This window comes from Eptesicus fuscus, chromosome 10, assembly GCF_027574615.1.
Source record: "Eptesicus fuscus isolate TK198812 chromosome 10, DD_ASM_mEF_20220401, whole genome shotgun sequence".
Lineage (NCBI taxonomy): Eukaryota > Metazoa > Chordata > Mammalia > Chiroptera > Vespertilionidae > Eptesicus > Eptesicus fuscus.
In genome coordinates this window covers 3620795-3637624 of record NC_072482.1, presented here as the reverse complement: position 1 = coordinate 3637624, position 16830 = coordinate 3620795, and the positions used below count along the sequence as shown (strand labels likewise).

Genomic DNA, 16830 nt, shown 5'->3' with positions numbered 1-16830 from the left:
GCGCGAGCCGCCCTCATTCAAGATGGCGACGTTAGGCTTCACACCTGGTACAGCGCTGATTGGATGAGGGCTGGAGGACTTCCGGGAGATACCTGTGAGCCTGTGGGACAGCTGAGAGGAGTTGGCACGTGGATCGTCCTTAGGGTGGGCAGGATGGAGACTGCCCCCAAGCCGGGCAGGGATATCCCTCCCAAGAAAGATAAACTTCAGAACAAGAAAAAGGTAGAGATCTTCTGGGGCGGAAGGAACGTTTTCAACCCCGGGGTCGGAGGGGCGGGGCAGGGGCCGCGGAGCATCAGGGCTTCTGATCTGCCCGTGGAAACCGCCAGGAGCCCAGCGGGCCTGATTCAGTGGTTGGGCGTTGACCTGTGAACCAGGAGGTCATGGTTCCATTCCCCGTGGGGGCACATGCTCGGGTTGCAGGCTCTAGCCCCAGTGCGGGGCGTGCAGGAGGCAGCCGTCTATGATTGTCTCATCATTGGTGTTTCTCTCTCTCCCTTCCTCTCTGAAATAATAATAATATATATAAAAGAAACCGCGGCGATACTGGGAGGAAGAGATCAGTCCGACCACTGCTACAGCCTCTCCAGAGCCCCCTCCTAACAAGAAGAGGAATCGAGAGCTCCGCCCCCAGAAGCCAAAGAACACTCACACCCCAAAGAAGTCTCGCATCTCCAAGAAGCCCCAGAGCTTAAAGAAACCCCGAGAACAGAGGAATGCGGAGCCTCCGCCGAGCGTGTCGGGGGTGAGCATGGGACCTGATAGGGTAGCGAGGCAAGTTGCCTTGTGCTTTGAGGATGCGAAGGTTGGGTTCAATCCGAGCCTGTCAGCGAATTGCCTCCTCCCTGCCCCAGGCCCAGGACCCATTCCCAGGCCCCGCCCCGGTCTCTGTGGAGGTTGCTCAGAAGTTCCGTCGCATTGACAAATCCAAAAAGGTGAGGACAGTCTGAGAGGGGTTGTAGGCAGGGAGTGTCTGGATGAGATGGATGGAGATGGGACCAGGTGGCTCTCTTGTGACTTCACAGTGTTTTTCCCCCCATATCTTCCCCACCAACGATGTTGTAGCTGCCACATTCTAAGTCCAAAACCCGAAGCCGGCTTGAGGTGGCTGAAGCGGAGGAAGAGGAAATAAGTGTCAAAGCTGCTCGTTCTGAGCTGCTGCTTGCTGAGGAACCTGGGTGAGCGGCCCCTGATCCGGGCCCCTCCAGCCCCGCTTTGTGGGACTGTCCTTTCCCGTTTTCATGTTGTGCACTTACTTCACAGTAGGAAGCTTTACTGCAGCTCCAACACTCACTTGCAGGTTTCTGGAAGGGGAGGACGGGGAGGACACAGCCAGGGTTCGGCAGGCGGACATCGTGGAGGCTGTGGACATCGCCAGTGCAGCCAAGGTGAGCCTGGGGATGGGCCTGGGCCAGGTAAGACGAAGGGGGGCTAGAAGGGGGATCACTGAAGTGAGCCATTGAGTTCTTGATTCTTTTTTAACTCTTCCCTTTCCCAGCACTTTGACTTGAACTTGCGACAGTTTGGACCCTACAGGCTGAATTACTCTCAGACTGGGAGGTAAGGTTGAATTCTAGTGACTCTGGAACTGGGATGAGGGCACGTCTCCTTAACCACCTCAGCCAGGCCCACCTCAGCCACACCGGTGTGTGTTTGGGTTGTTGATGTGGGATGTGTCCTGTGATGTGCTTGCATGTGAGGGTGAACACGTATAACGTCTCTCCTCTCACCTGGAAGGAAGGGGCTGGCATGAAGACCTCACATGGTCTGAGGGTGCTCCCCTGCATTGACACCCTGCTTGTTCCCACCTCCAACAGACACTTGGCTTTTGGAGGGCGCCGCGGTCACGTGGCTGCCCTTGACTGGGTGACAAAGAAGCTCATGTGTGAGATCAACGTCATGGAGGCGGTGCGGGACATCCGGTCAGTAGCCTGTCCGTCAGGGGTCAGTGGCGGTGAGACAGCCCTTCTTGATTGAATGACAGCTGTGACCCCTTACCCTCTGCCCTCTCCTCCCAGGTTCCTGCATTCGGAGGCACTGCTTGCTGTCGCTCAGAACCGCTGGCTTCACATCTATGACAACCAGGGAATTGAACTCCACTGCATCCGCCGCTGCGACCGCGTCACGCGGCTTGAGTTCCTGCCTTTCCACTTCCTCCTGGCCACATCTGTGAGTGGCTGTCAGCACAGGGACTGGGTGGGAGCCCCTGAGAAGACCAGGCCTCCTCTGGCACCCCAGTAGAGGGCGGACAGTGCAGTCAGGACTCATTTTTCTCTCAGTCAGAGACAGGCTTTCTGACCTACCTGGACGTGTCCGTGGGGAAGATTGTGGCGGCTCTGAATGCCCGGGCTGGACGACTGGACGTCATGACACAGAACCCTTACAACGCCGTCATCCACCTTGGGCACAGCAATGGTTGGTCCCTGGCTGAGATTTGACTCTCTGGCCATCCTACCCTGCTTTTCTTCTCTGTTTGTGCTTCACGAGTCCCGTAAAGTTGCCTTTTACCTTCCTCTCTGGACTCCTCTTGGTCTAGAGTCTCCATCTTTTCCCAGTTTAATCCCCTCGGTGCCCACTTTGGCTCTTCTCCTCTGACCGCCAGGTACTGTGTCCTTATGGAGTCCGGCCATGAAGGAGCCGCTGGCAAAGATTCTCTGTCACCGCGGGGGGGTCCGGGCTGTGGCAGTAGATTCTACAGGCACGTAAGTCACTTGTTGGGGCATGAGGTGCTGGTGGTCACAGCTGGATAGAAAGGTGTGGAAGGCCGGGTGTCTTTAAGAGCACAGACTCTGCATCAAGCTGCCTGGGTTTAAGTCCTGGTGCCACCACTGACCAGCCACGTGGGTGTGGGCACATTACATAACTCTGTGAGCCACACTTTCCTCACCCTGAGAGTGGGGGCATGAGTGTCTAGCTCAAGGGTCAGCAAACTTTTTCTATAAACAGCCTGGTAGGCCCGGCTGGCATGGCTCAGTGGTTGAGCATCGACTTATGAAGCAGGACGTCAGGGGACCTCAGGCTGCTCCCCCCCATCCCAGCGCCAGGCCGGTCAGGGCTCCTGGTAGTGGGCTCCATCCCCAGTGGGGGGGGCGGGGGGGGGGGGGGAAGGGGGAACCAGGCAGTAGCCAATAGATGATTCTCTCTCATCATAGATATTTCTCTTTTCCTCTCTGAAATCAATATATATATGTACATGTACATATATATACATATATAAAAGCCAGATAGTAAATGTTTTAGGCTTTGCTGGCCAAGAGGCAAAATCGAGGGTATTATGTAGATATCTGAATAAGAAAAAAAATAGTACCACAAATTTTTAAACAATGAAATTCAAAATGTAATAATTGAATGCAATATTTTTCAAATACAGGTCTACTAATGGGAAGAATTAGATTCCTCTTTTTGAGGATATATTGCTTAATTGATATTCAGAGTTAGTGTTCAGAGTTATCAAACTCGACTGCAAATGTGTATCTGTTAATGCTGATCTGTAGAGAGATTTTACATATTTTATCCTTGACAATGTCTTGCAGTCAGGCAGGTAATGGGGCAGGTGGCTGGGAGGTGCTCGGAGTGCTGTCAGGTTGTGACCCTGTGGCTGCGACTCCAGCAGCAGCGGGAAGTGATGCCATGTCAGTGTCTGTCTTGACCACTCTGCTGTGCTAATGTAGCGCGAAAGCAGTAGAGTGAACGTGGTTGTGTTCCAGTAAGACCATTTGTGAGCACAGTCCTATCTGATAAAGAGGGATATGCTAATTGACCATCACTCCGTCACAAAGATGGCTGCACACACAGCTGAAGCCAAGTTCCCATAAAGAGCCTTAACGAGCAATCAGCAGGGACCTGAGGCTACGCTCTCTCCCGCCCAGTGGGGTTTGACAGGGGACCTCAGGCCACGCCCCCACCCATCGGGGCTTGACGGGGGACCTCAAGGTGCGCTTCCAATCCTGGTGCTGGGCTAGGGGACCTCAGGCTGCTCCCCCGCCCCAGTGCCAGGCTGGGGGACCTCAGGTCGTGCCCCCCACCAGGTGGGGCTTGACAGGGTACTTCAGGCCATGCCCCCCACCCCGGCACCAGGCCGGTGGACCTCAGACCGCAACCCCCGCCCAGCAGGGCTTGAGGGGGACCTCAGGCCGCGCCTCCAGCCCCAGCACAGGGCCAGGGGACCTGAGGCTGTGCCCTCTGCCTGGCTGGGCTTGACATGGGACCTCAGGCTGTGCCCCCCACCCAGCAGAGCTTGACAGGGGACCTCAAGGTGCACCCCCAGTGCTGGGTCGGGGGAACTCAGGCTGTGTCCCCCACCCGAGCACCAGGCCGGGGGACCTCAGGCCGCACCTCCCGCCTTGGCACCAGGCCGGGGGGGACCTCAGGCCACACCCCCCACCCAGCAGGGCTTGACAGGGACCTCAGGCCTCGCCCCCTGCTCCGGTGTCAGGCCAGGGGACCTTGAGGCCATGCCCCCCGCCCAGCGGGGCTTGATGGGGGACCTCAAGGTGCGTTTCCTGTCCTGGTGCTGGGTTAGGGGACCTCAGGCCGTGCCCCTCCATCAGGTGGGGCTTGACAGGGGACTTCAGGCCACGCCCCCCACCCTGATAGAGAGTTAGAAACATCGATGAGAGAGAAATATCAATCAGCTGCCTCCTGCACACCCCCAACTGGGAATGTGCCTGCAACCAAGATACATGCCCTTGACCGGAATCGAGCCTAGGACCCTTCAGTCCACAGGCCAATGCTCTGTCCACTGAGCCAAACTGCTTAGGGCCTTTTGTTTATTTATTTTTTTAGTATATTTTGATTGATTTCAGAGAGGAAGGGAGAGAGATAGAAACATCAATGATGAGAGAGACTCATTAATCAGTGCCCCACACCAGGATCGTGCCCGCAACCCAGGCATGTGCCCTGACCAGGAATCAAACCGTGACCTACTGATGCTCAATCATTTAGCCACACTAGCTGGGCTTGAAATATTCATTTGATTTTTTTTTTCCCAACCACTTAGCGTACAAATCATTCTCAGCTGTAGGTGGTGGGCCGGATTTGTTTGGCCAGTTTGCCAGTCCTGGGCTGAGCTGTTGTAGACGGTTGATCTCTCCCCCTCACCCCCACCCTCCCCTACCTTCCCTCTGAGGTTTGAGTGGGGGGTTGGGAGGGGCAATGGGGGGATAAGGACACATATGTAATACCTTAGTCAGTAAATAAATTAAAAATAAATAAAGTATGTAGATAGCAAAAAAAAAAAAAAAAAGCTGTCGTAGACGGTAAAGCGAGTTCGGGCACACAGAGCTTAGCATGGAGCCAGTGAGCAGGGAGCACTGCCTTCACCGTCGCCGTCTGTGAACACACCGTTCCCTTTAGGTCCGGCTGGGGTGAGGGCAGGGAGGTGGGTTTGCTTGGAATTTCTGTGCTTCCTGAGGGTATTTGCATTTCACAGCTGTTCTGTCTGGTGTGTGTGTGTGTGTGTGTGTGTGTGTGTGTGTGTGTGTATCTGTCGGAGAGTTTTTCACACAGATTCCTGTGTTTTCTTCTAATTCCTTTCATTCATCGGGCCTTCGCTGGGCTCTGTGCTAAGGTTCTGGGGCATAAGGATGAATGAGTCTGCCTTGCTGCAGTGTTGCACTTACACTTCCTTCACAAAAACAGGTGGCAGTCGTTTTCAGGGATGAGTGATTGGCCAGGTGGGGCATCCAGGTGCTACTCAGTTGTCTCTGTCACCCCAGACTTGATGTGCCATCACTGGATCGGACACCCAACTCCCAGGCTCCTCCTTGCCTGCTCCTTTTCTGCCACATTTTCCTGTCGCACACAATCTGACTTCTTGGACACCACTAGCTAGCTACACAGCCCCGTGTTCCTTAGCCACCCGGAGGAGAATTCAAAAGCACTGTTTGCCGAGCGCCGTCTGGGTGCCCAGCTCTGCTGTTCACGAGCCCGTGAGGTCCTGGCTGCCTGTCCCTCACAGGTCCCCTGCACCCTCGCTGGCTCAGTGGCCTGTGCGGTGCTCTCAGCTGCTTCCAGCCTCAAGCCTCCCTCCTGCCTGCTCCCCGGGCGTTGTCAGAACAACCTTCCCCACAGGCTGCTGTCCTCTCACCCGCTGCTCAAGAACCCTCTACGTTAAATAGAAACTACGCAACTATATTTGTAAGTTGTTTGAAAGGAAATCAGGAAAAGGAAAAACGAAGTGGCCCCACCTAATGAAAGTCTCCAGTGGCTCGGACCCCTTAGACTCCCAGAGTTGTATCTTTGGTGCCAAGTGAGTTGGTTCTGCCTCTTTGGACCCATAGCTGGGCCTGCCTGGCCAGTGCGAGGCCCGGCCCGGGCTCGCTGCCTTCTGTAGTTTGCCTTCCGGGCTGCCTGTTCAGCTGCTCCTCTTCGGGGGCTTAATGAGCTCGTTCACTGAGCTTTGCTCAGCACCAGTGCTGAGTGGCTCCGGTCTCTGACCGCAGGTCCAGCCCCCAGGTCCTCCGCAGGGCTCAGGGCTCCAGAGATGAGGATCGCCGTCTTCCATAAGAGGCTTTTTGGAACTGGATTCCAATTGGGATTGGGTTCTTAAAGCTGGACTGTTTACCACGCTTAGTCACATGGTAGTGTGGCCGGCATGCGCACCTGGTATTTGCAGAGGTTCCCAGCGGTGGGTGAGGAGTCAGGATGTGCCCGGAGTTGGTGCGCTGACGGGTGTGGCCCTGTGCCAGGAGCCCTTGGGTGGAGCTGGCCCTGAGAGTCTTGTCAGAAGTATCCAGCTGGGCCCTTTGATCCGAGGAACTCTTCAGTCCCCTCCTCCTGGGCTCAGCCACAGCGAGAGCGAGCAACCGTGGCCCTTTGCAAACGTGCGTCTCCTGGCCTGGCTGGCTCCTCTGCAGCCTCCCTCGCTGAGGAGCAGCTTGAACACAGGCAGAAAGGCAGCCTGGGAAAATAAAGGAGCTGTGCAGTGCCCGGTTCCTTGAGAGGACCTGGTCAGCGACCCAGCCCTGCTCTGGGAAGGGGGTCGAGTCGGGCCCTCTAGCAGGTGGCTGCATGACTGGCTAAGGTTTCCTCAGGTCCGTGCCATCTTCCGTGGTGGCTTGCGATGGCCAGAGGGTACGGCTGGGGCGTTGGAGTCCCAGTCTGACTTGACAGAGTCCCTGCAACTTGTCCCCTGCTGACCCTGGAAACACCTGCCAGACCTGGAAACACCCCTCCGCCTCCCCTCTCCTGCTCATCATTTGTACCCGCTGTGTCTGCTCCTGCTTTCTGGAGAATTCTGAGAACGGCTCATATCCCGGTCTCCCCAGGAAGGCCTCCTGACCACTGCAGTCCACCCTCCCTGGCCCTCCCCTTTGCTGAGCCGCGTGCTGCCGTCTGTGCAGTGGGACGTGATTTAGGTCCACGTCATGGGCACTCTCCCTTTGGTTCACGTCTTGAATAGGTGCCTTGGATCCTAGATCTACCTCTCGCCCTGCTTTCCTTTCTCTGAGCTTGTGTCCTCATTTGTCAAAGGGAAATACAGCCTAGTAGAGTTGCGTGACGTGTGGCAGGAGGCTGTTTGCAGTGTTCGGTGTGGTGGTTGTGGTTACCATCAGTCTTTTTTCTCCCCAACCAAACTTGATGCCTGGACTCGGCCACAGGCCCGCTCACTGCTACCCCTTACTCCAAAGTAATTGGTCCTCCCTACTCCCCCAGGCACATGGCCACCTCTGGCCTGGACCACCAGCTGAAGATCTTTGACTTGCGAGGGAAGTTCCAGCCTCTGAGTGCGCGGACCCTGCCCCAGGGAGCGGGGCAGCTGGCCTTCTCCCAGCGGGGACTGCTGGCCGCGGGAATGGGTGATGTGGTCAACATATGGGCAGGGCAGGGCAAGGCCAGCCCACCCTCCCTGGAGAAGCCCTATCTCACCCACCGGCTCTCAGGCCACGTGCACGGCCTTCAGTTCTGCCCCTTTGAAGACGTGCTGGGGGTGGGGCACAGCGGGGGCATCACCAGCATGCTGGTCCCTGGTGAGTGGGCCAAGGGGGGGGCCTGAGGTAGCCGGGAGCAGGGGGCTGGTCAGGCTGGAATGCTGAACTGGATTCTTGTTTATGGCTCCACGCTCTCCCCTCCCCCAGGGGCTGCTGAGCCCAACTTCGATGGCCTGGAGAGTAATCCGTACCGGAGCCGGAAGCAGAGGCAGGAGTGGGAGGTGAAGGCCCTGCTGGAGAAGGTGAGGACGTGGGGACGTGGGGACTGGGGTTGGGGTTGAGGGAAGCGCTCACACTGGGGGTCTTGGAGAGTTGGATTCAGCAACCAGCCTGGCTTCAGTCCCCCTTTGGGGTCACCCTCCTCACCATTCCTGTCCCTCTCTGACGCCTCCAGGTTCCTGCAGAGCTCATTTGTCTGGACCCACGAGCCCTGGCAGAGGTTGATGTCATCTCTCTGGAGCAGGCAAAGAAGGAACGGATAGAGAGGCTGGTAGGGAGCAGACCCGAGTCCCAGGCGCAGCCTCACCCACCACATCCCGGAAGTGTGGTACAGCAGTGGGTGCTGCCACAGTTCCCTGTCTCTGAGGCTGTTACAGACTTCTCCCCTGGCCCCTTCCCCAGGGCTACGACCCAGAGTCCAAGGCTCCGTTCCAGCCAAAGCCAAAGCTGAAGGGCCGAAGCTCGACAGCAAGCCTGGTGAAGAGGAAGAGGAAGGTCATGGACGAGGAACACAGGGTAAAGGAGCATTTGGGGCTGGGCCAGGCCTCCCACAGGCTGTACCCTCCTTCTGCCACTTCTCACTTTGCCCCCTATCTTCCCAGGACAAAGTCCGACAGAGCCTGGAGCAGCAGCCACAGAAGCAAGAGAAGGCAGCCAAGCCCGTGGGGGCCCGGCCATCTGCCCTGGACAGATTTGTGCGCTGAGCCAGGCCCCAAGATGGCCTGGGAACAGCACTCTCCCCAAGATCACCTGTGGGGGAATTCCTGTCCCTGGAATGAGGAGGGGCAGGTGCCCCTTCCCCAGCTGGGACTAGACAGCTGGCTCCGGGGTAGGCATTAAAGCAGTGACGTTTTCGGATAATGTGTCTGGATCATCCTGTGTACCTGTCCCCTTCCTTTGCCCAGCATGGGGCTGCTCTAGGCTCCAAGTGGTCACGTGTCCCGCCGCTCCCCCCACCCCGTATCTTGTGGTTGCTGTGGCCTTATCTTTGCTCGCTAGGGGCCCTTCTCCTCAGAGAGGCTGCGCTCTCCCGAGTCCCTGGGGATGTGCTTCCCACCAGCGGGCTGGCAGGGCCCAGGCCCCCAGGCTGTGTGCCGGGACTCCTGGTGCGGACCACACTGCACTCGAGGAAGTAGAAAGACCAATTTATTGAGGGGCTCCTGCCCCTCCTGCCGTGATGGGGGATGACCGCAGCATTGTTTTCCTCTCCTGAGGAGCATCTTTGGGGCTGGCAGGCCGACCCTGGGTTTCCCCTGAATCCTTCAGGCTTCAGTGACAGACTGCGCATCTTGTTTAAGGAAGCTGTCCAGTTGCAGCCAGACGCCTCGGGCCCGGGAGGAAGGTGGGGGAGCTGGCTGGTCCCTCCGCTCCTCACTCCTCTCCAATGGCCCGGGTCCTCTCAGCTGTGAAGCCAGGCTATTACCCGACACCGCAGGATGCCCAGGACTCCCTGGAGCCAGGAGCAGAAGGGCGCAGTCCTTTCCCCCTCGGAGCCGCCCACCAGCTTCCAGGCTTCCTGCATCTTCCAGGGGTCCAACCTGTGGGACGTCAGCAGGAATTTCCCGTAGCAGCACCGGTCCAAGGGATAGTGGGTGGCACCAGCCAGCTTGACACAGTGGGTTGGGGTGAGGCCTCCTCGTCGGGCACTTACCCCCACAAAGACATCTTCCAGTGGCAGAAGGGGTGCCCGGCTGGCCACCTGGAGGATGAGCTGCACAGCGGAAGCTGACAACACATATCCTGTGCCCGAGGCGTAGGGTGGGAAAGGGCCCCAGGTGGCCGGCCACTGCTCCTCTGAGATCTGGTGCTTGCCCCCTGGAGTCCGAGAGGGGTGCACCCGCCAGTGCACGCGGCCCAGGTACAGAAGCGGCATGGGCTGGCGCACCGGGGTGGGGCTGCCTCCTTCCCACCCTCCATCTCCAGCCTCCGCCTCTCTCTGGGGCTCCATGCCCCTCTCCCATTGCTCCCAACGGCCCCCTCGCCGGACCAGCTCGGATACCAGTTCCGGAACGTTGACAAACACATCGTCGTCGGTCTTGAGGATGTAGCGGGCCCGGGGGCAGTGTTTGTCCGCCCAGCTCAGCCCGCTGAGCGTCTTGAGGGTCAGGTTGCGGTAGGAGTCCTGGAAGGCCGCCTGCAGGATGTCCCCGCGGGCCACTGACTCCCGCTCCAGGTCGTTCTCAAGGGAGCCCCGGGCGGGATGCCGCCCGCCAGGCTCTCCCAGAAGGAAGAGAGTCTGCACCCTAAGCCCTCGGGCCTCGCGCTGCCCGCCCCACGAGGCCCGAATGGCGTTTCTTTGGTTGAGGTTCTCGGGGGCCGTGCTCACCAGGATGAGCAGGAAGGGAGGGGCGCCGGGGCCACCGCAGGCGTCCTCGTTGGGGATCAGGAGACGCGGCAGGGCCAGGGGCGGCCCCGGCGAGGCCGGTGCTGGGAGCAGCGACGCTAGCGAGAGGCTCAGCAGCTCCTCCCCGAGGCCCGAGGGCCCGAAGAGGGCCCAGACTATCACCAGCAGCAGGGCGCCGAGGAGAAGGCGCCGAAAGAGGCTGAGGGGCATGGCGCGCCGCAGTCAGAGGGAGCCTGGGAGCGGGAGACAGAGGGCGGTTGGAGGCCGCAGAGCCGGCTCTCGGCAGCCCGAGTCCCTAACCGACCACGCCTAGGATGGGGCGAGCGGAGATGGCGGGCGGTACCTGCGCCATAAGGTGCGGAGACGCGGACACAGGAGGCTACGGCTGCAGCTGCGGGGAGGTTACCTGGTCGCTGCCCCGCCACCCGGAAGCTCAGCTCCATGGCTGGCGGAGCTGCCGCACCAGCTGCCTCCCACTGGCGCCGAGCGGCAGCGCCCCCCCATTCCCGGGAGGGGTGTGGCTCCGCGCGTTCCCAGAACCCCGCCTGCAGCGTGGCCGATAGCGGAGGGGAGCCTTTCTGGGGACAGGAAAGTAATTGGACCAGCGCGTGTTGACGTAGGTCTTCCTCCCCAACCACGTGTTACCTCCCGATGCACCGATGCGGACCCTCGGTTCCTGGTTCCGTATCAAAGAAATTGTACCCAGCTCCCAGGTTGTAGAAACCTAGGGTGGCCAAAACCTGCAAAAACTCACCCGGAGCTGCAGAAGACTAGGCTCAAACTACCTGCACTCTCCACTCCAGCCCGGGAAAACGGGTTGGGCTCCCCCTACAGGCTGTGATTATTCCCACACCTCATACCTTAGGAGGGTGGGGAGGGAGTGATACCATTGCTTAAACCAAAACCAAGGACACTGGGTAGCTGGGTGGGAAACCAGCGAAGAGACTTGGGAAAAGGACCAACAGGGTCCTCACGATAGCTAGCATTCCCTATCAATGTCCCCAGAAGCAAGAAACATCACAAGGGAAGCCATAGGTGTATAAACTATTTATTAACAGGCGAGGCCTAGACTCATTTCTTCTTGGACACACCCACAGTGCGACCCCGGCGGCCTGTGGTCTTGGTGTGCTGGCCTCGAACACGAAGACTGGAGGTGAGAAAAGAAGGATCACAGGTCACACACATCACACAAAACATCGGGAAGAGAAGGCAGCACGAAGGGAAAGGAGCCCTCCACCCAGACTCACCCCCAGAAGTGGCGCAGCCCTCTGTGGGCCCGAATCTTCTTCAGCCGCTCCAGGTCTTCACGAAGCTTGTTGTCCAGACCGTTGGCCAGGACCTGGGTTCGGAAGAGGGTAGGGATGCTTATATTCCGCCTCCCCTCCCTCCCCCCCGACCCATCTCCGTTGCCCTGCCTTTCTTCAATCTTTCATCTCAATACACACCTGGCTGTATTTCCCGTCTTTCACATCCTTCTGTCTGTTCAAGAACCAGTCTGGAATCTTGTACTGGCGTGGGTTCTGCATAATGGTGATCACACGTTCCACCTGGCAGGCAGGACACAGGTCAGATCCCCATGGCACCATTCCGAGGTAGGCCCAGCCCACAGGCCCCCTTGGCGGGTCCTCACCTCGTCCTCAGTGAGCTCTCCTGCCCTCTTGGTGAGGTCGATGTCTGCTTTCCTCAACACCACGTGAGCATATCTTCGCCCTACACCCTGAGGAGAGGTTTGGGAATTGGGCTGGAGTTATTTGTTTCCTTTATCGCCCCAATTGTTAAAAAAAACACACAAAGGTAGGGCCTGTAACAACTGGTGCTTGCCCACATGACCTGCACCTCACCCACTTTCCCAGATAAGAAGCCTAATGATCAAGTACAACAGAGGAAAATAGGTTTGTTCAGGCGCAGGGCTGGACCAAGAACTTGGGCAGATAACCTCTGGAAAGCAGGAACGCCCTTCGTATTGCCCAGCATGTGCACTTCCGGATAAATGCTGGCCATCAGACAAAGCGGTGGCACAGAGCCTGGCACCTGAAGCGGACCCAGCTCCACAGCAGCAGGTCTTTTGGTCCGCAGGCTTGATCACGGGCAGGGTTGTCAGCTCCTGGAAACTCAAAGTCTTTGGACCAGCCACTGCATAGCCATGATCAGTTTTATGTACTGATTTTAGAGAGGAAGAGGGGGAGAAACATCCATTTGTTGTTGCGCTTATTTATGCCTTTACAATCGATTCTTGTATATATCTTGATGGGGGATTGAACCCACAACCTTGGTGTATTTGGGACACATTCTGATCAACTGAGCTACCTGGCCAGGGCCACCACGATCAGTTTTTAAAGATCACAAACTTGATTCTGTCGGTGCTCAAAGTTGACCAGGCCCTAGGGAACTTACTGCCCAAATCAAACTTACTGGTGGCATCATATAAATACCAACCAGACAGATCTGGACAGTAAAGGATGGTGGCCTGGGTTCAAGAGTGCCCCCCACCCAATGTATTTCCATCCAGGATCTCAGAATGTTACCTTATTAGGAATCTTTGAAAATATGGTCAGAATGAGGCTATACTGCATTAGGACTACCCCCTAAATCCATGTCTTAAGGAGAGGACATGTAGACAAAGAGGGAAAGCCATGTGATAACTAAGTCAAGAAGTTGAAGTGTGTGGCTGCAAGACAAAGGAATATTGAGGGTTGCTGGTTGACTACAAGAGGGTAGAAGAGGCGGAAAGGATTCCTCGAGCCTACAGAGGGAGCATGCCCTGGGGACACCTTGATCTTGGCTATTTAGTCTACAGAACTGAGACCAGGTTTCTGTTGTTTTAACCCAAGTCTGTGGTAACCTGTTACAACAGCCCAAGGAAAGATGGGATTTCCTGTGTACGACCAAGTGACCCAGGGCCCTGGCCAGTGTGGATAGGGATGACCGCAGTTGGAGCCGTCCCGTGCACCAAAGGGTCTCAGGTTCAATTCCCTGTTAGGGCACATGCCCAGGCTGCAGGTTCCATCCCAAATAGAGGTGTGAATGGGAGGCAACCGATTTGCTTCTCTCCCTCCCTTATAAAAAAATAAACCCTGCCGAAACCGGTTTGGCTCAGTGGATAGAGCGTTGACCTAAGGACTGAGGGGTCCCAGGTTCAATTCCTATCAAAGGCATGCACCTTGGTTGCGGGCACATCCCCAGTAGGGGGTGTGCAGGAGGCAGCTGATCGATGTTTCTCTCTCATCGATGTTTCTATCCCTCTCTCTTCCTCTCTGTAAAAATTCAATAAAATATATATAAAAAAATAAATAAATAAACCCTAAGGCGAGGGCTTAATATGTGCAGATGAAATACACTAGTAATTTCACCAACAAACATTACATAGCTACAATTACAGTCTACATATTTAAGTCCAAGTTTCACTCCTTGTAAACAATGTTTAGGGAATGATTAGCATGTAATCACACTGCATCGTGAGATAACTAGTTCTATTGTCGCGTGACTTTATGCAGTTTAATGTTTTTATTGATTTTAGTGATAGAGGAAGGGAGATAGAAATGAGGATGGCTACTTCCTGCCTGCCCCCCACTGGGGATCCAGCCCACACCTGGGCATGCCACACCAGCCAGGACTCTGCAGTGGTTCTAACTGGTGCCAGGCCGAATGTTTCCCAGCCGGTGCATTTGTTTACTCATGGTGAATGCTGAACACACACTTACTAGACCTATTAAGTATAAATTTAAAATCCCATTAAAACTAAAAAATTTCTGTGAAATTAAAGTTTCATACCTAATTTTAATTACACAAATGTTCCTACATAAGCAAAAACAGGTAAACCAGATCCATAGACGCCCCCTTTTCCATCCAGAAGACTACACTACAGGGAACCAACAGTTGTGTTTGCAGTCCAGGGCCTGGACCACATTATAGAAGAGCTAACACTCTGACGGCTCACAGGGCCACTGGCATTCTGGCAGGATAAGTGTTCCTCACACCTCCCAGTCATTAGTAACCACAGATGAGTTACCCCCGATTTAGAGGAAGAGCAGACCAGGCAGTCCTAAAGAACACCCATAGCAAAAATCCACAAGTGGAAATAAAAACCACCAGGAAGGGGTCACAGCAGAGAAACCGTGCAGGATCTTGGTGATCTCTCAACACCTCTTCTTGGCATCTCCCATTCCATTCCTCACCCTTTCCGCAATTAACTGTGCTGACCACTTTAGAGGAACCCCTCCCCCCACTCAGCCTGCCTTTCCCCCATCCCAGGTCCTTAACAAAAGACCAAGCTTTAGTTCTCTTACCAGAGGAAGAGCTAGCTGCCTTTGCTGGCTCTTCACAAAATTAGCAAAAACCTCATCTATAGAAATAACTTTCCCAATAATAAGCAGGGCATCAGGATCCCTAGAGACTTCATTCAGTACCTGAAACTGCTTCGGTGTTGTTCTTTGTAAATATATTTTTATTGATTCCAGAGACAGATAGAAACATCAACGATCAATCAGCTGCCTCCTGCACACCCCCTACTGGGGATCTAGCATGTGCCCTGACCTGGAATCAGACCCCCCCCCCCCCCCCCCCCCCCCCCCGGTTCATGGGCCCTTGCTCAACCAGGGAGCCGACACCGGCCTGGAGGGTTGTTTTTACCAACTCATTTTGGAGAGGCAGTTTAACAGAAGCACCCCATTAACCGTGGTCACCCTTTACCATTTCATTTGTCTAATTATCTTTTGAAAAGGAGCTTCTGACTTTAAACTGCCTTACTAGTTCCCCGTAACAGAAGCAGCCTTCTTACAAAGGATGAAAGTTGAGATCCCTGCAGTACAGAATTAAGAACCAAGGGAATTGGATGAACCTAGGATTTTAGTTTTAAACTCATCAGTTTCCTTTAAAATTCTTTGAAACCAGACAAAAGCATCCCTGATAACATCCACGCTCTAACACTGCCTGAGCACCTATCACACACAAGCTGGGAACTGTGAGCAAGGCAGACACTAGCTCCCACGCTGGAGGGTGCACAGCCGGTGGGAAAAGAAGTCATTCAGCCATCTCCACGACTAATTACAAGTATTCCAGAGAACAAACATAGCATGTCGCCCTTTGGCTCCAAGAGTTCATTCGTTTGGTGAAGAGATACCCAAGCTTGCATTCACCAACTTATTTCACCCAACGAGCCAAGTACTGGTTCCCCTTTAACTGGAAAGAGGGATGACTTCCACCTCTGGAAATGTGAGGAAATGTCCTGCTCGTGATGTAGTGACATCCCTCCCCGCTATGCTCCTTCACACTTGGAATCTGTTGGCATTTCCACCCACCCAAGATGCACAATTATCCGGTTTATGGGGCATATACATGTCACAGGAAGGGTTGCTGTTATGATGCACTGAGGGAAGGAGCAGAAACCAAACACAGAATGACCTCAAGATGATGGCTGACGGTCCAGGAAAATCCCAGCGAATTCTTGTAGACAAACCCACTCCCCACCCCCCAGGTGAAACATTCTGGCTTGACCCGAGACCATTCTCTGGCTTTACCTTCCAGGTAAATGTGGAAAGGGGTTCAGGGGGTTACCCAGCAGCTGAGGTGATCTGGTTGGGGCTCGTTCCCTCAACCTTGCCTCACTTATAGCTTAGGTCTTAACAACCTAAGACTCATTCATGTTCTCCACTCCTTGCCCTCCTTTACCTTAATTGCAGTGATGGCAAAGGCTATTTTCCGCCGCCCATCGATATTGGTGTTGAGTACTCGCAAAATGTGCTGGAACTTCTCAGGAATCACTAGAGACTGATAGAGATTGGGGGAGAAAGCAGACACCGTGAACTATCAAATCACAACCTCAGGCAGGACGTTAAACTCGTCACACAGGGGGCATCGGTCCCCCTTCAGGTTTTCACCAACTGCAAACTCCTTAGTCCTGCAGACAGCAGGCACTTGAAATGTTGGGGCTTGGGGGCAATGCAACCTCTGGGAGAGGACCAATCTCCTGCCTGTCTCCAGAGTACACTCCGAGTGCGGAGGCCAGAGGTCCCCCTGCACGCCCAAGCCTTTCGCTGCTTTCGAGCGCCCGGGGAACGACTCTTCCTCTGGCCCCACTCCCAGAAACGGAAGTCTCTAGTCGTTCCTTCCCAGGACGCGATCCAAAGTTCCACACAGAAAGTTGCAGTCCCCTAAAGCAGGGCGATTTCGGCTCCCTGATAGCAGACCTTCCCTGCCCGGTTCGATGTCGCCGGATCCCCGGACGGATTCGAGTCTTACCATGGCGGCAGCGGCGTGCAGGCCTCCAGTGGAAAAGACAGCGGAAGTTACGTAATAGTCTTATATAGCGAGCAGGCGGAAGGGGCGGGGTGATGTTGG

General features: G+C 55.6%; 3 protein-coding genes across 5 annotated transcripts; 1 reads left to right on the top strand and 2 right to left on the bottom strand.

Annotated features, from left to right (window-relative positions):
* Positions 1 to 33: 33 nt before the first annotated feature.
* Positions 34 to 9005, top strand: WDR46 (WD repeat domain 46). The gene is made up of 15 exons (XM_008160067.3): positions 34 to 222; positions 533 to 745; positions 855 to 935; positions 1066 to 1178; positions 1301 to 1388; positions 1499 to 1560; positions 1818 to 1922; positions 2019 to 2169; positions 2280 to 2415; positions 2603 to 2702; positions 7657 to 7970; positions 8079 to 8173; positions 8326 to 8421; positions 8553 to 8666; positions 8753 to 9005. Exons 1-15 carry the CDS (start codon positions 64 to 66, stop codon positions 8852 to 8854), a joined length of 1929 nt encoding a protein of 642 aa, XP_008158289.2. The 5' UTR covers positions 34 to 63; the 3' UTR covers positions 8855 to 9005.
* A 278-nt stretch (positions 9006 to 9283) lies between these two features.
* Positions 9284 to 11284, bottom strand: B3GALT4 (beta-1,3-galactosyltransferase 4). Of its 3 annotated transcripts, none has more exons than XM_054722506.1 (3): positions 11249 to 11284; positions 9802 to 10727; positions 9284 to 9688 (listed from the first exon to the last, which is right to left on the bottom strand). In XM_054722506.1, exons 2-3 carry the CDS (start codon positions 10702 to 10704, stop codon positions 9413 to 9415), a joined length of 1179 nt encoding a protein of 392 aa, XP_054578481.1. In that variant the 5' UTR covers positions 10705 to 10727; positions 11249 to 11284; the 3' UTR covers positions 9284 to 9412. The 3 variants fall into 3 exon arrangements, with proteins under 3 accessions (XP_054578481.1, XP_054578480.1, XP_054578482.1); XM_054722505.1 differs by lacking the exon at positions 11249 to 11284 and adding an exon at positions 10838 to 11201; XM_054722507.1 differs by lacking the exon at positions 11249 to 11284 and having other exon boundaries at positions 9451 to 11199.
* Positions 11285 to 11523: 239 nt separating this feature from the next.
* Positions 11524 to 16808, bottom strand: RPS18 (ribosomal protein S18). The gene is made up of 6 exons (XM_028137038.2): positions 16732 to 16808; positions 16162 to 16260; positions 12125 to 12211; positions 11940 to 12041; positions 11742 to 11833; positions 11524 to 11641 (listed from the first exon to the last, which is right to left on the bottom strand). The coding sequence occupies exons 1-6, from the start codon at positions 16732 to 16734 to the stop codon at positions 11566 to 11568; spliced, it is 459 nt and encodes a 152-aa protein (XP_027992839.1). The 5' UTR covers positions 16735 to 16808; the 3' UTR covers positions 11524 to 11565.
* Between the last annotated feature and the right edge of the window lie 22 nt (positions 16809 to 16830).